The 22,527-nt window shown below is 38.5% G+C and overlaps 1 protein-coding gene across 1 annotated transcript in view; it reads right to left on the bottom strand.

Moving 5' to 3' along the window:
- Positions 1–22,527, bottom strand: part of sni (SDR family oxidoreductase sniffer) — a 133,755-nt gene that overhangs the window by 21,498 nt on the left and 89,730 nt on the right. The window contains exon 3 of the mRNA XM_067141531.2: positions 14,347–14,537. Coding sequence (XP_066997632.2) covers positions 14,347–14,537 — 191 coding nt within the window. The remainder of the gene's footprint in view (positions 1–14,346; positions 14,538–22,527) is intronic.

The following is a 22,527-nucleotide window of genomic DNA, read 5'->3' as shown; positions in this document are numbered from 1 at the left end:
CTCCCGAATACTGGCCACACTTAAGTGATTGCAGCTATCGAGCTCGGTCATTCATACATCAGACTTACAATAATGAATACTAGGTTCAATTCTGATTGGCGCATACAAAATTTGAGTTGGACAAAATGAAGGTTTTTTTTTTTTTTTTTTTTCTCCAAATCAATCAATACTAATCTGCATTTAGGGCAGTCACCCAGGTGGCAGATTCCCTATCTGTTGTTTTTCTAGCCTTTTCTTAAATGATTTCAAAGAAATCGGAATTTTATTGAACATCTCCCTTGGTAAGTTATTCAAATCCCTAACTCCCCTTCCTATAATTGAATATTTGCCCCAATTTGTCCTCTTGAATTTCAACTTTATGTTCATATTGTGATCTTTCCTACTTTTAAAGACGCCACTCAAAATTATTCGTCTACTCATGTCATTCCATAAAATCTCTCCGCTGATAGCTCAGAACATACCAATATGATATAGATGTTGATTCCCATAGGGAACCTGAAATATTTGTCCCAAATGAGTAAATTTATAATACCAATATAAATGATCCGTTATTGGACATTATAAATTTTCCAGCTAAATCATTTCTTGTTGCCAGCGTTTCACTCCCGTGTGCTAAGTTGGGCTCAACAGTTGGTACTTAGCACACCCACCAAGACGCACGGCTAGTGCATACCGTGGAGGTAACTGCGTACACTACTTGGAGCCACCGGCAGTGCCAATGCACTATGATAGGCTTTTTCTCACTACCAAAAATTGATGCCTACTTGGCCATCAGATGATATAGATGTTGATTCCCATAGGGAACCTGAAACACTGGCAACCAGGAATGAGTTAGCTGGAAAATTTATAATGTCCAATAACGGATCATTTATATTGGTATTACATACCACATAGTCGAGCAGCTCATCTTCTTTCTCCCAATTCTTCCCAACCCAACATTTGTGTAAAACTACTCTTTTGTCAAAAATCACCCAGAACAAATTGAGCTGCTTTTCTTTGGATTTTTTCCAGTTCTTGAATCAAGTAATCCTCATGAGGGTCCCATATACAGGAATCATACTCCAGTTGAGGTCTTACCAGAGACTTATATGCCCTCTCCTTTACATCCTTACTACAACCCCTAAACACCCTCATAACCATGTGTGGAGATCTGCACCCTTTATTTACAATTCCATTTATGTAATTACCCCAATGAAAATCTTTCCTTATATTAACACCCAGATACTTACAATGATCCCCAAAAGGAATTTTCACCCCCATCAACGCAGTCATTAAAACTGAGAGGACTTTTCCTATTTGTGAAACTCACAACCTGACTTTTAACCCCGTTTATCATCATACCATTGCCTCCTCCATCTCACAACATTATTGAGGTCACATTGCAGTTGCTCACAATCTTGTAACTTATTTATTACTCTATACAGAATAACATCATCCACAAAAAGCCTTACCTCTGATTCCACTTCTTTACTCACATCATTTATATAGGTATATATATAAGAAAATATAAAGGTCCAATAATACTGCCTTGAGGAATTCCCCTCTTGATTATTACAGGGTCAGATAAAGCTTTGCATACTCTAATTCTCTGAGATCTATTTTTAGAAATATAGCAACCCATTCAGTCACTCTTTTATCTAGTCCATTTGCACTCATTTTTGCCAGTAGTCTCCCATGATCCACCCTATCAATTTCCGGTCAGTAATATTTTATAATCATTCAGTTCTCACTGCCCCAAACTGAAGTGGTCAGGTAGACACAGAGGGCGGAACTCAATCACAATTTCTTTTACGCTAAACAGTGGAGAGTGCAAAGAGAAAGTGCTGAGGTGCATACATTACACACGAAGTTCAACCTGGAGCAATGGAAGTGAATTATGAGGTGCTGGCCAGGGAGAGGCCAAGCGTGGGTGGTACAAAGAAGGAAAAAACATGTCAGCGAATGCCTAAACAAGAAAATCCTGTGCACATTTTTTTTTTTTTTAGCACAAGGAGGCATCTAGGATAAGGTGAAGACATAAACAATGACAGCAGGACCATAAGAGCATTAACAAGTTTACCAGATACCAATTTAACTTAAATGAATGTATTTTGACACAATAACTAGATAAAGAACAAGTTGTAAACTGAAAAGCACCAAATATCACATTATTTTTCTTCTCTTAGATAGCTCCGGAAAATTTTTTACATAGAATATTTTGTTCTAGACATCCATATTCTATTACCTGCATTTCATCGGAACTAGATTTCTAAAACACATCAGACTTAAGATTGAACAGATTTTTTTTTTTTTTTTGCTAGGGGCTTTACGTCGCACCGACACAGATAGGTCTTATGGCGACGAGAACAGATTTTTCTCAACCATATTTTTATACAATTATGTAAGAAGAAAGCTTTCAGCAAACACTAGCAAACCCTCGAACTAGACAATAGTGGTACATTAAAAGAGACTAAAATGTCCATAAGAAAGAAAATATCTCAGTTTTTTAACAGGAGTTTTAAAACACAACCAACCCAATTTGTTGGAACGAGCCAACTTGGAAACACTGCGTGCTACATAGTCTTCTACAAGAAGTTCCGCAAGTGATTTCTTGAGAACAATCATTTTTCCAGAAACACATATCACTGTAATGAAATCATAAACTATGCTTAAGTTCAACAGTTATAAGGTATTGATGGAAATAATTTCCTTTCTCTCCCCCAAGATTAAAAAATTGTTCTATCATTAGTTCTATTCTAAATATGGATGTATACGCTGGACAATGAAATCCTCATGCTATAATCGAATATTAATCAAACAATAGCATTAGCAGTGCAGTCCATCTATTACTCCACATAACTGAAATATACAACAGCACTAGGAGCACAATCCACCAGTAACAAACCAACTAAGTGAGTTGGTTGGTTGTGCAATTAGGGTCGCGCAGCTGTGAGATTGCATTTAAGAGATAGTGGGTTCAAATTCCACTGTCGGCAGCCCTGAAGATGGTTTCCCAAGGTTTCCCCATTTTCACACTAGGCAAATGCTGGGGCTGTAGTTTAATTATTTCCTATCCCATCATTGCCATAAGGCCTATCTGTTTTGGTGCGACATAAAGCAAATTGCAAAAAAAGAGAGATGATATGGCTGATAAAATAATAGCTATCATCGCAACACATCTGCCACACATAGTAGTAGTTTCTTGATCACTAACACAAGCTAGGACTGTCCTGATTCGCAAAGGTGGTGAAACTATTAACCCATGAAACTACAGGCACCTGATAATTTGCTCTGTAATTTGTTGTGTGTTAGACAGAGCTCTCGACTGAAGACATTGAGAATTCATCAGCCTCAATGACAATCACATGGGATTCACAACCTCCTGAGGTATGCACATCAATACTGCCGTACTTGATTTGAATCTTCACGAGGCCAAGTCTAGGAAACTTGATGTGTCAGTCATATTTCTGGACTTACAGAAGACATTTGACAACGTAGGCCGTAGACACCTAGAGGAAACCTTAAGAGCATCACAGGTTTCCTCTAAGTTCAATTATCTTGTCATTAGTTTACAAATACACAATATGACAAGGATTTAAACATGAAGAGGATCATCACAACCTATTGTTATGAAAAGGGGTGTCATGCAAGGGTCGCCACTATCACCTATTACTGGTATATTAAATCTCAAAATAAATCATGTAATGAGTGAAAATCCAATGACGTCTCACTATGGCTTCCAGTCAAGTTCAGAACAGGAGCCATTAACAGACGTGGGGTTTGCAGATGACACAGTTATCATCAGTAACAGCAGGAATTTGGCATTGACACTTGCAAACTGTGCTATTCAACTCTTCACTGAGATCAAAATCAAAATCCACAGCCTGTTTCCAGTCATTCGACCGGGTCAGGAATGGAATGAATGAAGCCCCATCTAGCGACAAGGATAGGAAATGTGCCGGCTGCCGAAGCCTGTTGCACTCCTCTGGGGCAATGATAAATGACTGACAGATGAAATGAAAAAATAATGGAGAATGTTGCTGGAATGAAAGGTGACAGGGAAAACCGGAATACCCAGAGAAAAACCTGTCCCACCTCTGCTTTGTCCAGCACAAATCTCACATGGAGTGACTGGGATTTGAACCACGGTATCCAGCGGTGAGAGGCCGACGCACTGCCGCCTGAGCCATGGAGGCTTTTCATTGACATATGTATTGCAATTAACACAACAAAATGCAAGGGGATACACATTGAAAAGGGGTTTAACTGCATGAAGAGAACCTGGCCATCAAACCTATGAAAGATATCAAAATACCTAAAGAAAAATGACTTGATTCACTACCTTGGTGTTAACTATACACAAGAGATAATATTCAACTCAGAGGAAATACTGAAACATTTACAGTCAACTGTGCAGCTCCTTGTATCTTCACCACTTTTAACTTTGAACACTTCAATATGTGAAGAAATTGTAGTATGGAATTACCGAGATTCTATCAACCTCGACTGCCAGCTAGTTTCTGAAAATTCAACAGATGTCATCAAATGTACAAGTCTCATAAACATGAGTCAATCTCTCAATAAATCATGTAATGAATGAACTGAGTGAAAATTCAATGACATCTCACTATGGCTTCCAGTCGAGTCCAGAATATGAGCCATTAACAGTCATGGGGTTTGACTTTGTACACTATTCATAGTGGATCAAGTTTGAGAACAAGAGCACATCTGAAAGTGTTCCTAGCTGCACTTTTTCAAGCCAGTGTCTCCCACCTCGCCACCCAAGCCAATCGGTGAAACACTGGTACTCTGCATGCTCCAGTGTGGCCTCTGAAAAGGCCTGGTGCAGGTCTTTTGATTTGACCCCCATAGGCGACCTGCGCATCATGATGAGGATGAAATGATGATGAAGAGGGCACATACACCGAGTCCCCATATCAGGGGAATTACCCAATTAGGTTAAAATTCCCAACCCTGCCGGGAATCGAACCCAGGACCCCTGTGACCAAAGGCCAGCTCGCTAAACATTTAGCCATGGAGCCAGACATAATGAGCAGTATAACACTAATCACAGTGATGACCTTATAAACAAAACAGAGAAGTAATTCAGTTTTCTGAATTTTATTAATAGTTTAGAAAGTCAATAATATTTTGATAAGGTGGTGCATAGCTCCTGCACACCTGAAGGAAAAAACAACACTAATAACACGTAAACGTTTGTTGCAACCAATGTGTCAATGAAAGTTAAATCATTTTTCTGCTGCCACTTTCACTTTATATATTTCACAGAAACGTATCCGACCATCTGTACAAAAAATTATATCCTCATCAAATTCAATCCTTAAATGGAAATATTCATATGACTTTATCTTTGGCACTGTAATGAATCACACACAATTAAATAAAACATGCACTGTATAAGTGCTCATCCAAAGGACGGTCATGTACCCCAAATTCAAAGACTAAAGCCAAGGAAAAGTTTCCTGCGAACATCACGATAACTAATTGGATCACCTGAAATGGCAAGACTACAATTGTGGAAAACTAAAATCCCTAACATCAGATGACAGTAGCAAAATGTTCACCACCTGACTACAATGAAAACAGGACTGTAAGGAAAACTGAGGACAGCAGTGGGGAGGTCCAAAGCCAAGCTCCTGAGATGGGGCTCCATAGATGCTGACAATATGAAGTGCAAATGTGGCAAAGAAAAAAAGGATTAAACATTAAAATTTTGCTCGAAGTCTGATGTGTACTTCTTGTACTGAAGATGAACTATTTCAGGCAATCCAGAAAGTGCATGACATTGTAAATTGTTGATATCTCTTCATTTTTAGCTCATAACACCAGTTCAGGCAAGCAAATTTTACGACAAAAACACCAGCTTCATCACATACACCTTTTATTGTGAACTGTTGCCCACAATTACCAATAACACACAAATCAACTGAATTTCTTCAATGAATAATACACCTGAGTTACCAACACATAACCTTAATGTAGATTTCTTACAACTAACACAGATGTATATGTATGATATTATTTATTTTTATGAGAAAATCACAGCATTCCTACACTCCCCTCTTTCCTCAACAAAATAAAAAGGACTACACTTCAATCAATTATCCCTTCATTGCAATCCTATAAGCCTACAGAAACTCTTAAGCTTGTTGCTTGATAAATTCTTTGTGAACAAGCCTACAACATTTCTCTCTGATGCTACATATACAAACTCAATGAACCCTCTTTCTACTAGTTCTTTACATACATGATACATGATGTCAATATGTTTTGACCTTTCACTCACATTATCGTTTTTGCTTAATTTAATTGCTGCTGCAATGTCAGCAAAACTTTACAAGATGTATCCATAAACCTTTCCAGTCCTAGCTCTGATAGCAAATCTTTCATCCAAGTTACTTCTCAAGATACCTCTGCCATTGCCATATATTCAGCATCCATGGTAGATCTAGCAATACAACTCAGTTTCTTACTATACCAAGACACTGCTCACCCTGCCACTATGGTTACATACCCACTCACTGATCTTCTTGACTCAGTATCTCCCTCCCGAACTGCATCACAGAATACTTGTAAGGACTCTTCACAATTTTTAAAACATAACTTTAAATATCTAGTACCACATAGATATTTCATGATATGCTTCACCTCTTTCCAATCTTTAACCTTAGGTTTTTGACAATTTTGGCTAACTTCACTTATCGCAAACACAATGTCAGGTCTCGTATTACTTGACAAATATAGCAAACTTCCTACTGCACTGCGATAGATGGTACAATCAAATTCCTGGTCATCGTCTTCAGCTGCTGTATACCCGTTTGGTAAAGTAGTCTTACTCGGTTTACAGTCACTCATGGAAAAATCAGCAAGTAATTTGTCTATGTACAGATTTTGACTCAACATAACCCATTATTTTGTCTGTTCTATATTTATTGACCTTACTTTTACAATCTTAACAACCTCTTTATTACTTTTTTTTTTTTTTTGCTAGGGGCTTTACGCCGCACCGACACAGATAGGTCTTATGGCGACGATGGGATAGGAAAGGTCTAGGAGTTGGAAGGAAGCGGCCGTGGCCTTAATTAAGGTACAGCCCCAGCATTTGCCTGGTGTGAAAATGGGAAACCACGGAAAACCATTTTCAGGGCTGCCGATAGTGGGATTCGAACCTACTATCTCCCGGATGCAAGCTCACAGCCGCGTCTTTATTACCTATTACAATTATACCGTCAACATAAAAACCAATGATACAACTCTCCTTTACATACAAAGTTGGTTCTTTGACACATCTCTTAAAATCTAGCCTTATTATAACATCAACACAAGCATTCCAGTCTTTACTCGAATTCGGTAGTCCATAGATACTTTTCTTCAATTTACATACATAGTTTTGGACATCCTTTTCTACGAACAATTCTGATTGTTCCATATATACAGTACAACTGATTTCACTATTTAAGAAAGCACTAGTTACAACTAGATGTTCTACAGACCAATCTTTACGTACTGCAATGCCTATCAACAGTCAATCAATCACTACTGATCTGCATTTAGGGCAGTCGCCCAGGTGGCAGATTCCCTATCTGTAGTTTTCCTAGCCTTTTCTTAAACGATCGCAAAGAAATTGGAAAATTATTGAACATTTCCCTTGGTAAGTTATTCCAATCCCTAATTCCCCTTCCTATAAACGAATATTTGCCCCAATTTTTCCTCTTGAATTCCAACTTTATTTTCATATTGTGATCTTTCCTACTTTTAAAGACACCACTCAAACTTATTCGTCTACTGATGTCCTCCCACGCCATCTCTCCGCTGACAGCCCAGAACATACCACTTAATCGAGCAGCTTATCTCCTTTCTCCCAAATCTTCCCAGCCCAAACTTTGCAACATGTTTGTAACGCTACTCTTTTGTCAGAAATCACCCAGAACAAATCGAGCTGCTTTTCTTTGGATTTTTCCCAGTTCTTGAATCAAGTAATCCTGGTGAGGGTCCCATACACTGGAACCATACTCTAGTTGGGGTCCTACGAGAGACTTATATGCCCTCTCCTTTACATTCTTACTACAACCCCTAAATACCCTCATAACCACATGCAGAGATCTGTACCCTTTATTTACAATCCCATTTATGTGATTACCCCATGAAGGTCTTTTCTTATATTAACACCTATGTACTTACAATGATCCCCAAAAGGAACTTTCACCCCATCAACGCAGTAATTAAACCTGAGAGGACTTTTCCTATTTGTGAAACCCACAACCTGACCTTTAACCCCGTTTATCATCATAAAGAAAACATAAAGGTCCAATAATACTGCCTTGAGGAATTCCCCTCTTAATTATTACAGGGTCAGATAAAGCTTTGCCTACTCTAATTCTCTGAGTTCTATTTTCTAGAAATATAGCCACCTATTTAGTCACTCTTTTTTCTAGTCCAATTTCACTCATTTTTGCCAGTAGTCTTCCATGGTCTACCCTATCAAATGCCTTAGATAGGTCAATCGCAATACAGTCCATTTGGCCTCCTGAATCCAAGATGTCTGCTATATCTTGCTGAAATCCTACAAGCTGAGCTTCAGTCGAATAACCTTTCCTAAACCCAAACTGCCTTCTGTCAAACCAGTTATTAATTTCGCAAGCATGTCTAATATACTCAGAAAGAATGCTTTCCCAAAGCTTACATGCAATGCATGTCAAACTGACTGGCCTGTAATTTACAGCTTTATGTCTGTCACCCTTTCCTTTATACACAGGGGCTACTACAGCAACTCTCCGTGCATTTGTTATAGCTCCTTCAACCAAACAATAATCAAATAAGTATTTCAGATATGGTACTATATCCCAACCCATTGCTTTTAGTATATCCCCAGAAATCTTATCAATTCCAGCCGCTTTTCTAGTTTTCAACTTTTGTATCTTACTGTAAATGTCACTGTTATCATAGGTAAATTTTAATACTTCTTTAGTATTACTCATCTCCCCTGTCTGGACATTATCCTTGTAACCAACAATCTTTACATACTGCTGACTGAATACTTCTGCCTTTTGAAGATCCTCGCATACACACTCCCCTTGTTCATTAATGATTCCTGGAATGTCTTTCTTTGAACTTGTTTCTGCCTTAAAGTACCTATACATACCCTTCCACTTTTCACTAAAATTTGTATGACCACCAATTATGCTTGCCATCATGTATCCTTAGCTGACTTCTTTGCTAGATTCAGTTTCCTAGTAAGTTCCTTCAATTTCTCCTTACTTCCATAACCATTTCTAACTCTATTTCTTTCCAGTCTACACCTCCTTCTTAGTCTCTTTACTTCTCTGTTATAATATAGTGGATCCTTACCATTCCTTACCACCTTTAAAGGAACAAACCTATTTTGACATTCCTCAACAATTGCTTTAAACCCATCCCAGAGTCTGTTTACCACATCGTTTTTCCTCTTTATAACAGAACTAAATGTTTCATCATAACTAAGGTTCTTCTGTCTTAAAACCTTGGGCAACCAATCTGGCCTTATATTTCTGAATGTTACCCTCACTGCCATATTTCAATGAAAACACCCACTTAGAATTAATTACCTAGATATTATCCGGTCTTTTTACAATTCCCCAAACATCCTTCTTTCTCATCCCATTGATCTCCACTTTCATGGCTTTCATCCAGTTATCAGACTCTTAACTTGACATAGCCTCCTCAACTTTTCTAGGTTCCACTACACTCCCATGTCTAACTTCCATCACTGCCTTACAATCTGCAAAGGTCTTTTCTTTCCTCTGTCTTATTGACCTTCTCAGATTATTCCCTGGCTCTTGTATTGCTACAGACTCAACCTCTAGTTGTTCCTCCCCGGTTGTTGACTCAACAGCCAATGTTTCCTCTCCGTCCTCCCCTGTGTCTAATTCAGTCCCTAATTTAATCTCTGGATCTTCAATGCACAATATATCAATGTATGTTTCACTACCCTTTGCCTTTGGTACATTTATCTTTTCTACCTAATCGATTCCAGGACCTTTCACCTCAAAGGGAAAAATCTGCTCTTCAAATAGCACACTTCTCCACTCTATTACTTTTTTATTTCAAGACTCCATAATCTATATCCATCTTTAGTACCTGCCTCGTAACCTATCATAACACATGACTCGGTTCTGGGATCTAACTTCCTGCTGTCTACTCTCACAGCCCACGCCTGACATCCAAATACTTTCAATCTACCTATTTCTTCCTCATCCAATTTCCTATTGAACCACAGTTCAAATGGTATCTGAAAATTTATTGCTGAGGATGGGCACCTATTTCTTAAATACACTGCAGTCATTACCGCTTCTCCCCAAAATTCCTTTGGTAACCCAGACTGGATCAATAGACATCTAATAGTATCAAACACTGTTCTATTCTGCCTTTCTGCTAATCCATTTTGTTGTGTAGTATACGGTACAGACCTCCTATGAGTAATACGTCATTTTTGCAATTGTGCTTTAAACCTGCTACATGTGTACTCTGTACCATTGTCAGATTGTACTTCATTAATTCCTACACCATGTAGAAGCATTGTAAACAAAGGAATCAAATTAATTTAATAGATATATATACTTACCATATATTGTAATAGGAGTTGAATCATGGCTGAGAAATGATATAATGGATGCAGAAATATTCTCACGGAACTGGAGTGTGTATCGTAGAGAAAGGTTAGGAATGGTAAGAGGGGGAGTATTCATTCTGGTGAAAGAAGAATTTGCAAGCTACGAAAAAGTTAAAGATGACAGATATGAAATTCTAGGTGTAAGGCCTATTTCTAAAGATAACAGGTAACTTGGTTGTCTTTAGAGTGTACAGACTGGGAAAGGTAGTGCTGACACTGATTCAGAATTATTTGATAAGATAATCAGCTATGTGGGTAACGATAAGGAAAAGAACATGATTGTAGCGGGTAATCTCAATTTACCAAATGTCAATTGGGAAGGTAATGCGAACAACAGGAAGCATGAACAACAAATGGCAAATTAGTTAATATGGGAAGGGCAGCTGATTCAGAAAGTGATGGAACCAACTAGAGGGAAGAATATTTTGGATGTGGTGCTGATAAAACCAGATGAGCTCTATAGAGAAACCGAAGTACGGTAATAGATGGTATTAGTGATCACAAAGCTGTTTTTGTTGTAGTTAAAAATAAATCTGAAAGAAAGGAAGGTATAAAAATTAGGACTATAAGGCAGTACCATATGGCTGATAAAGCAGGCATGAGGGAGTTTCTAAAAAGTAACTAGGCCTATGATCAGTGGAAAATGGTAAATAAAAATGTAAACAGACTCTGGGATGGGTTTAAAGCAATTGTTGAGGAATGGTATAAAGATTCACTATATTATAACATAGAAGTAAAGAGACTAAGAAGGAGGTGCAGGTTGGAACGAAATAGAGTTAGAAATGGTGATGGAAGTAAGGAGAAATTGAAGGAACTTACTAGGAAATTGAATCTAGCAAAGAAGTCAGCTAAGGATAACATGATAAAAGACAAAAAGACAAAGACACCTCCGTACAGGCATTAAAGGCCCTAGGAGGAGTGGAAGGTAAAGGCTTCCACCATTGCTAACCGCGGCACATGATGGGGTAGGGTGGTTAGCTCTACGCCCGACCGCCTTTGCCCCCAGGAATTAACCTGGTACTCATTTTTGGTGTAGGCTGAGTGAACCTCAGGACCATATGCACCTCCGGAAGTGAAAATCTCGTTTCTTAAATTTTACGACTTCCTGACGGGGATTCGAACCCACGTCCTTCCGGGCGAACCGAGCACGCCTTTACCGCCTCGGCCAGGCAGCCCCTAGGATAACATGATGGCAAGCATAATTGGTGGTCATACAAATTTTAGTGAAAAATGGAAGGGTATGTATAGGTACTTTAAGGCAGAAACAGGTTCAATGAAGGACATTCCAGGAATCATTAATGAACAAGGGGAGTGTGTATGCGAGGATCTTCAAAAGGCAGAAGTATTCAGTCAGCAGTATGTAAAGATTGTTGGTTACAAGGATAATGTCCAGACAGGGGAGATGAGTAATACTAAAGAAGTATTAAAATTTACCTATGATAACAGTGACACTTACAGTAAGATACAAAAGTTGAAAACTAGAAAAGCAGCTGGAATTGATAAGATTTCTGGGGATATACTAAAGGCAATGGGCTGGGATATAGTACCATATCTGAAATTCTTATTTGATTGTTGAATGGAGAGTTGCTATAGTAGCCTCTATGTATAAAGGAAAGGGTGACAGACATAAAGCTGAAAATTACAGGCCAGTCAGTTTGACATGCAATGCATGTAAGTTTTGGGAAAGCATTCTTACTGGTTATATTAGACATGTTTGCAAAATTAATAACTGGTTTGACAAAAGGCAGTTTGGAATTAGGGAAGGTTATTCCACTGAAGCTCAGCTTGTAGGATTTCAGCAAGATATAGCAGATACCCTGGATTCAGGAGGCCAAATGCACTGCATTGCGATTGACCTATCTAAGGCATTTGATAGGGTAGATCATGGAAGACTACTGGCAAAAATGAGTGCTATTGGACTAGAAAAAAGAGTGACTGAATGGGTGGCTATATTTCTAGAACATAGAACTCAGAGAATTAGAGTAGGCGAAGCTTTATCTGACCCTGTAATAATTAAGAGGGGAATTCCTCAAGGCAGTATTATTGGACCTTGATGTTTTCTTATATATCAATGATATGTGTAAAGAAGTGGAATCAGAAATAAGGCTTTTTGCAGATGATGTTATTCTGTACACAGTAATAAATAAGTTACAAGATTGTGAGCAGATGCAGGGTGACCTCGATAGTGTTGTGAGATGGACGGTGGGCAATGGTATGATGATAAACGGGGTTAAAAGTCAGGTTGTGAGTTTCACAAATAGGAAAAGTCCTCTCAGTTTTAATTACTGCATTGATGGGGTGAAAGTTCCTTTTGGGGATCATTGTAAGTACCTAGGTGTTAATATAAGAAAAGACCTTCATTGGGATAATCACATAAATATGATTGTTAATAAAGTGTACAGATCTCTCCACATGGTAATGAGGGTATTAAGGGGTTGCAGTAAGGATGTAAAGGAGAGGGCATATAAGTCTCTGGTAATACCCCGTCTAGAGTATGGTTCCAGTGTATGGGACCCTCACCAGGATTACTTGATTCAAGAACTGGGAAAAATCCAAAGAAAAGCAGCTCAATTTGTTCTGGGTGATTTCCGACAAAAGAGTAGCGTTACAAAAATTTGGTAAAGTTTGGGCTGGGAAGGCTTGGGAGAAAGGAGACGAGCTGCTCGATTAAATGGTATGTTCCGAGCTGTCAGTGGAGAGATGGTGTGGGAGTACATCAGTAGACGAATAAGTTTGAGTGGTGTCTTTAAAAGTAGGAAAGATCACAATATGAACATAAAGCTGGAATTCAAGAGGACAAATTGGGGCAAATATTCGTTTATAGGAAGGGGAGTTAGGGATTGGAATAACTTACCTAGGGAGATGTTCAAAAATTTTCCAATTTCTTTGCGATCATTTAAGAAAAGTCTAGGAAAACAACAGATAGGGAATCTGCCACCTGGGTGACTGCCCTAAATGCAGATCAGGATTGATTGATTGATTGATTGATTGATTGATTGATTGATTGATTGATTGATTGATTGATTGATTGATTGATTGATTGATTGATTGATTGATTGATTGATTGATTGATTGATTGATTGATTGATTGATTGATTGATTGATTGATTGATTGATTGATTGATTGATTGATTGATTGATTGATTGATTGATTGATTGATTGATTGATTGATTGATTGATTGATTGATTGATTGATTGATTGATTGATTGATTGATTGATTGATTGATTGATTGATTGATTGATTGATTGATTGATTGATTGATTGATTGATTGATTGATTGATTGATTGATTGATTGATTGATTGATTGATTGATTGATTGATTGATTGATTGATTGATTGATTGATTGATTGATTGATTGATTGATTGATTGATTGATTGATTGATTGATTGATTGATTGATTGATTGATTGATTGATTGATTGATTGATTGATTGATTGATTGATTGATTGATTGATTGATTGATTGATTGATTGATTGATTGATTGATTGATTGATTGATTGATTGATTGATTGATTGATTGATAGTTAGTGGGACCAAAACCAATAACATTATTATTATTACTGTATAATCTGGTGACCATGATCAGTACTTATGTACACGTTAGCAATATCTGTAATGCACCAGTTAAAAGACTACATGTCATCAAAATCCAGGCTCTAAAGATCATGAACAACTACACCTAAAAGAATACCTTTGAGAGCATCAATGGTGCCACAGCATTCACCATGAAATTCTCTTCCATATCACCAACTTTTACTAGATTAATACGGGTGAATTTTGTAGTCACACCAGCATTGTTTACCAATACATTCAATCCTTCATTTTGTAGGATCTCATCCACCTTCTTTGCAAAGGTCCCATAAGTGTCAATTTTCTTTAAATCTGCAAGCAAAGAGAGCAATCATTAGTAAATTAAAAGGCAAAATAACTTCAACATACAGTGCAATAAACTTTGTTTAGGTACATAATACTTCTGTTCTGGAGAAAAACACATAGATAACACGACTGCAGGCATTTGATGATGATGATGATGATGCTTGTTGTTTAAAGGGGCCTAACATCGAAGGTCATCGGCCCCTTGCAGGCATTTGCAACTACATCCATACTTTTACTCATAAATGAATCCTCCTCACAGGTATCACTCCTTGTCATGCTAACTACCTGTGCCAATCAAGCCACTGTCTGTAATCAATTTATAAAAAACTTGCCTATAAAAGCTTAATAATCTCTAGGATGCACACACTTTACACTTATACCCCTTCAATTTCATAAAGCATGATGATAAAAATAATAAAGAGCCAAACATTGAGGTCATTAACCTCAATTCACAGAAATGACACCTGACAGATTTCAGTGATGCTTTGTAACTGTTTTTGAGTTCTACTCATCTTCTAAATGCTCTGAGTACATTTTTCATGCCTCTACATGAGAAATTTAAATGAAATTCTGAAGAGAAATAAAAGAGCATTTAAACAAACACAACAACTTAAACCTTAATGATCAGAAGATGCCCTTTCTTTCGTCCAGATCCATGACTAAATTAATAACATTCTGGCCTTTGGTCCAGAGGGTCCCGGGTTTGATTCCTGGCCGGGTTGGAGATTTCATCCTTAAAGAGTTCATTCGTCTGGCTCGGAGGCCAGGTGTGTATGCCATCTTCATCATTACAAATCACAGGCATGCAGGCCGCCAATAGGCTGTCTAATAGGAAAAGACCTGCAACAGGCCTCTCTGGGAGGCCATACGTCATTGTTATTTTCATTATTATTACTATTTTTACCATCATTGTTATTATTATTATTATTTCTTTATAATTCATATGTACACAAACAAAAAGCAGAGAACTGAATAACAGGTAGGCAATACAAAACTGGAACAGGTGGATTGACTGACTGATGATAATAATAATGTTATTATTGGCTTAATGTCCCACTAACTACTTTTTACTGATTTTGGAAATGCTGGAGTGCCAGAATATAGTCCCACAGGAGTTCATTTATGTGCCAGTAAATCTACTGACACAAGTCTGACGTATTTGAACACCTTCAAATACCACTGGACTGAGCCAGGATCAAACCTGACAAGTTGGGGTCAGGAGGCCAGCGCCTCAAACATCTGAGCAACTCGGCCTGGATTCATTCATTCATTCATTCATTCATTCATTCATTCATTCAAAGCCTGTATGAGGCAAGACTTAAGCAAATGGTTACCATCACAGATGTCACCATGCACTTGCCACCGTAACAGAGGAACTAGTACATGGCTACACAATGTGACATACAGCTGTGAGGAAGTCCCATGTGTGTAACTGAAATGAGTTTGTTTCCCTGTGTTGAGCACAAAAAGATTCAGCTGGTTGATAATTGAACAAAAATGCTCTTTTTAGCGCAGGGAGACAGAGATCCGCAGAGGATGTTATGAACATTCACATCTCCCAGCAGGAGGAGAGGAGTAGGTAGGCAAATAAGCAACCCAATATTCTAGCTCCAGTATGTTAAAATTGTAATCTGGTGGAATCTATATGTTGTACATCATTGTCATTACTGAGAACAGAGTGCGATTACTTCTTTACTGAAGGTATCAGAGCGGGCAAGTGTACAAACGCCACTAGTCACCATGCCATCCACAGCAGGTCGGACTATGGAAGAGGAAGAAAGTTCACAGGTTATATGTGTACTTTCGCAGCCTTCTCAGCAAAGGTGATGGCGAATTCTGGAGAAGCCATGGAGTGGTACTTTCTCTGAGCCTCTAGGCACAAAAGTTTATCCAGGTTCTTTATCTCCCTTCATAGTCATGTCATGTCTAGGTCTCAGATGAGATTCCTGTAGGATGGTGACCACATAGAACAATATCAACCAACATGACTCAGCTAGGGAAGTGCGACAGCCATTCCGCCATAGTGCCATTGTCAGAGATGCCAACCTTTGAAGTGGGTTATCAGTAATCCCATTTTCAACTCGTGCACCGCCCCTCCCCCCTCAAAACATTTACGAGTCAAATCCAGAGAACCCCGTTTGCCCTTTCCTACAGCAATCTATTCTAAATTATATCATATTACACAATAAAATTTGCTCATTACCTGTTAGTTCTGCGATAAAAAATTCTTTGTAGCTTGTTTTGCACCCTGCAGCTGCTTTTCAGTTTTCTTGAAACATACTTCCCCCTGAGATGACATTTTCGTCTTCAGAACCATAAGCGATTCCAGTGTAGATGTACTTAATGTAGGCCTGAATTCTGTCTGCTTTTTCCTAACAACACTGAAAACTCTTTCTTTGGGAGTTACTGTGAGGTACACTTAGTACTGCAAATAAACATTACTTAAGGTTTGTCCGGCTCCATGGCTAAGTGGTTAGCGTGCTGGCCTTTGGTCACAGGGGTCCCGGGTTCGATTCCCGGCAGGGTCGGGAATTTTAACCATAATTGGTTCATTTCACTGGCACGGGGGCTGGGTGTATGTGTCGTCTTCATCATCATTTCATCCTCATCATGACGCGCAGGTCGCCTACGGGAGTCAAATCAAAAGACCTGCAGCTGGCGAGCCGAACATGTCCTTGGACACTCCCGGCACTAAAAGCCATACGCCATTTCATTTTCACTTAAGGTTTTATACTTAATTTGTCCACTTTCATTTTTAAGCTCTGCAATGTTGCCCCAGTTCACATCACTGTTATGTCCATGTACACCGGGCGCGTTGGCCGTGCGCGTAGAGGCGCGCGGCTGTGAGCTTGCATCCGGGAGATAGTAGGTTCGAATCCCACTATCGGCAGCCCTGAAAATGGTTTTCCGTGGTTTCCCATTTTCACACCAGGCAAATGCTGGGGCTGTACCTTAATTAAGGCCACGGCCGCTTCCTTCCAATTCCCGGGCCTTTCCTATCCCATCGTCGCCATAAGACCTATCTGTGTCGGTGCGATGTAAAACCCCTAGCAAAAAAATGTCCATGTACAATATATTCAGGGAAAGTATCACACTGGTAAACTGCAAATTCCTCTTCAAGTTTGCCATGTTCACTTTCCTTGACCAAACTTGGGAATCTTGGAACAAAATATTCAAGAGATGTATAGGAAACCTTCATTCTGAGAGAGATATCTACAACTTCGGCATGATGAAGAAATTCATCAACAAGAGGAAATTTCCTGATAATGTAACTGCAAGCTGCCATATAAAACTCTCTTACAGAATTATACAACATCTCTTCATCACAGTCATTATCTTTCAAATATGTCCTGGCTTTTGCTCCAATTACCAAGTCCTCATTGGCTTTCTGGTATTTCCTCCTCTTGAATTCAACACTCAAAAGGGAGATTCTGGCTGAATAGAACATGGCTGAAAATATCTGACTATTAGGTCAGTTACAAGACCAGTAAGTTTCCTCCTAGGAAGTGTATGGCTGGAGCATCTTGTTGCAGAAATAAATTCACTGAGTTAAAAGACAGGAAGTGTACTCTTAAGAAAGTAGCAAAACAGTTCTGTGTGTGGGTCTTGTATGAAAGATTTTAGTTTCAAACTGACTGGTGCTTTCATTTTTATGGGGGGTCTCACTACAAAACATGAGTGTCAAAGCTTCCCACTGCTCAAGAACTCTATTAATAGACTGAAGAAGCGAGAGCCACCGGGTACTGACATATTTCAAAATTTTGTGACCCTCTGTGCCACAAACAGCCTGATATACTTTCAACGTGTTTTGCCTTTTAGAACTCTTATCAAGATAGTAATATAACTGAATCAAAAAGTTATCTACATTGACTGGTAATTGGGCTGCTGCTTTTTGTGCACAATGAGACGACATGAACAACCCGGGACATAAACAGAAGAATGCCTGTCCTTCATAAATTTGGTAACATCTTTATTTGCCCCTATCACTGTGTATGCATCGTCAGATAAAAAAAGAAATGCAATTTTCCCATGGAATGGCTAAAGAAGACAATTCACTATTAATAACAGAGAGAATTCCCTCACCTGTATTGTCAGTACTCTCTAACAATGACAATAGAGGAGTTGATATTTGGACTCTCTGAGCATTAAAGAAAGAGACAACTACAGGATAAAGTTTAACTGCATTTGAATCCGTACTACCATCAGTAACCAAAGAAAAAGGCATTATTTGCAAAAGTTCACTTATTTCTTTTTTTGCCTCAGATGCCATGTACTGAACTAAAGCAGAGGTTTTAGTTCTTGCATAAACATATTTCTGAGATATTTTAGAGTCAAGGAACATTGATCTAAATATATTTCCAGCATGGTCTGAAAATGATAACAGCATATTATGCTCCAAAAGAAATTATGTGAACAGCAATTCGGCATTTGTCACCGCAGTTTCCTTACTTTTTACGAACGATGAAACAGACTGGTTTTGTAATTTTGATTCACCGTATGTGTGATGTTTTTTTGATTCTATGTGTCTTCTGCAATCATCTCGTCCAGCGTGAGTCACAGAGAAATCACATAAACACACACTGCAGATGATGTGGTTTTCACTAACATGTGAAACAAGCAGAAATGGCTATTCCTTTGTGTAACCGTCTCAATATTTCTGTAACACTGCTGTCTTCTTAGAAGATGCAATTTGACAATTGCTCCGCTTCATTTTACAAAACCAATCACTTCTTTTCGAGTCAATGACTAGGATAATGAGAATTGAAATGTGCTAAATATACCATTCGTTCTACACACACAACAGAGAGAGAACCGACTGCGCGCACGGGAGAACAACAGAGCAAGGAGTAGAGCCTACTTCACGGCCAACTTGATGCATCATTCTAGCTAAGAGAGCAGCGTATATCTATGTAGCTGGCCGTGATTTCACAATGCTCGCAGAAAACAAAAGGAAGTGATGACCAAATAACTGCCAAATATGTTTAGCTGAAAACTAACAAAAATTGAAACGAGGAGGGTTGACCAGTAATGCTCTAAGGGATTGAACATTTTTTACTTCTTTCCTTTTCTTCATAGAAATTAATTTTTATCGTGACAATGTTGCTTTTCCGTAATAATTTCACCTTTGACCGTAATGCCATAATCGTGAAGTGAAATCCGTAATCACTACGGACAATCCGTAATAGTTGGCACCTCTGCATTGTGGAAATCAATAAAGGGACGAAGCTAGGACAACAGTTTAACCTCTATTAGTTATTTGGAGGAGGGCTAGCAAATGTTTTGCCAGGCTTGTTTGAAGTTATTCTGTAGTAATAGGCAATGCTCTTGCTTGAGACTCTCGAGACTGACGTCAGAGATCTTGAGACTCTCGCGAGAATCTCAAGATCGATTCTCCTGTGCTGTGATCTGTGCGACATCCCAGTAACTACGAGTGTAAGCTTGATAGTATATCATAAGCATTACTGCATGAAATAATGTTCTCGTATGGAAACGTGTGTGCCAATAAATTTTGTCAAAAGCCTGGTAAAGTATGGCATGTTCTGTAACATGGCTGTCTTCAGAAGATGCAATCTGACAATTGCTACACTTCATTTTACAAAACCAATCACTTATTTTCGAATCAATGACCATTAACAAAAGTGAAAACAGAATGTCAGTATCTTAAACTGTTCATGACTTATTTGAGGTGGACATCTTAACTGAATAACCCTGTATAATTTGTGGATAACTGTAGATAGGATGTACACCTACTTGGATACTAGAGGTGTGCATTATTCTAACCTGAGACGGGGCAAGATATGCCTTGCTGCATATGCAACCACCATTACGCATGAGTGGAATGTGTAATCTAAAATGCCCGAGTTTGCTCAAATTCTTTCGACAGGGTAGTGTTGGACAATGTTCTTGAGACTGATTCTCCTGTGCTGCAATCTGTGCAACGTCCCAGTAACTACGAGCATAAGCTTGATAGTATAACATGAGCAGTTCTCATATGGAAACGTGTGGGTCGATAAATTTTGTCAAAAGCCTACAAAAGTACTGCATGTTCAGCTATGAGCCACTTGATACCATTAACAAAAGTGAAAACAGAATGTAAGTACCTCAAACGGTTCACGAGTTATTTGAGGTGGACATCTTAGCTGAGTAACTGTAGACAGGATGTACACCTAGCTGGATACCTCGCAACTGTTGTCGACAGGGTAGCTTCTTGTGGTGCACGCCGGGCTGGAGGTGTTCCCTGTGACAATTCCCCTTCAGCGATATTATGTATTTTTAAGTGCCGGATCATTCCAGAAGTATTTCTGCTGACGTATTTTACTTCTTTTGAATAAACAACACAGTGGGCTGTGCCACATAGCATCTCTTCAAAATAACCTTAAAAATAGTCTTAAAGTTGTCGCATACAATTAGACACAATTACACATTGCACCATCATATACCACAGTACCTAATTATGATGCAAATACTCTAACATTGTAAGGAATTATTTCCTCGTCATCAAAATTTCAGTAAACACAAGCACTGGTCATATGGATATTGAATGTGGGGTCTAATAATGATGTACACCTATAGTAGCCATCAGGTGCTGTACTTAGCCTACTCATTCGTATATTTACCACTGCATACAATTAGGTAATACTGCATCAAAATAGACCTCGGTAGAAATGAAAGAAGTGAATGCCCTAGTCGCTTGTTGACAACTATTTATGGAATGGAGAAGGCCCGTGGTTGGCTGTTTGCATACTCGGCACAAACAACATTCACCTCCATCTACCTGTAGGCCTACAACATGCTGCTCGCCACATAATGAGGGTACAACGCTCTCAAAATCTCTCTAAATTTCTCGCGAGAAACAGTGCTTGCTCTAGTCTCGAGAAATCTCGAGACCCCATCTTAGATTCCCCATCACTATTATTCTGATAGCCAATGGGGTTCCGTGTAAGGGAGCACTGAGGCTTCCCCTACACCTCCTTTGTCTAGACATTGGTAGGAGGCTTTCCCAGCCCTAGCTGGAGAAGTCTTCCCCCCACGGCTTTTCGAACTCCTCACAGTGTATGCTGGAATGGTGACAAAGTAAGCCTTCATTAAGATAAGTTCCAAATTTCAGATTCATAGATGTTTGGACAGATATAAACAGAAATTTTTGCAAATATTGAATGTGATTAGATAGAATCTGATGATGTTCTTTTAAGAACGAAATATATCGTTCTATGTTGAATAGTGTGTATTTATTCCTTGTCTAATAATGTGGGTTTTTTTTTTTACAATTATGATACAGTGTAATATTTATACTGAAATTGTATGTTCGGCAGACTGGGAAAGCTTTTAAATTTACATATGTCTACAGTCGACTTTGATTTGTATGACTATGCACGACTAGAGCCGTCCACAGCAAGTGACTTCATGCGACTGCCAGTTGGTGTCTGTACTCTGTACATGTCTGTGCGAGTTTCTGTAGTAGGTGTTGTCAAGTTACTAAAAGCATTAAAGATTATGTGAGATGGATGACGAGGATTTAGTTTACATTTTTGGAGAGTACCTACCTGATGAGGCGTCAGAGGAGAAATCATAAAAGAAAACATCAGTGATGGGTAAACCCAATACCAGCTAAAAGGAAGCCAATGGAAGAATTCCATTACTTTGTACAATGATTTGAACACACTCAGATGCGTCCAAAAATATTTTACTATATTTTGAATGCAATAAAGCTAAGAATAGCCAAAAAAGTCAATTTTTAGAGAGACAATTATACCTCTGAAACATTTAACTGTGACTCTAAGGTAAGTGAGATGAATAGTTTTTAAAAAGCTATATTTATTAAAGAATCAAAGATCGAACTAAGAATATCAGTGTATCATACAAAAATGAGGAAGGTATACATCCTTGAGAAAACTAAACATATAAAGGGATAAACGGAAATATAAAACCTTTATTTCTAATTGTAACAGTCTCTATGATGTTTTCATCCATTTTCCTTTTTAATATTTTTAATTTT

This window comes from Anabrus simplex, chromosome 2 (genome assembly GCF_040414725.1).
Source record: "Anabrus simplex isolate iqAnaSimp1 chromosome 2, ASM4041472v1, whole genome shotgun sequence".
In the NCBI taxonomy this organism is placed as follows: Eukaryota; Metazoa; Arthropoda; class Insecta; order Orthoptera; family Tettigoniidae; genus Anabrus; species Anabrus simplex.
The sequence above is the reverse complement of the archived record's forward strand: the minus strand, read 5'-3'. Positions and strand labels throughout refer to the sequence as shown.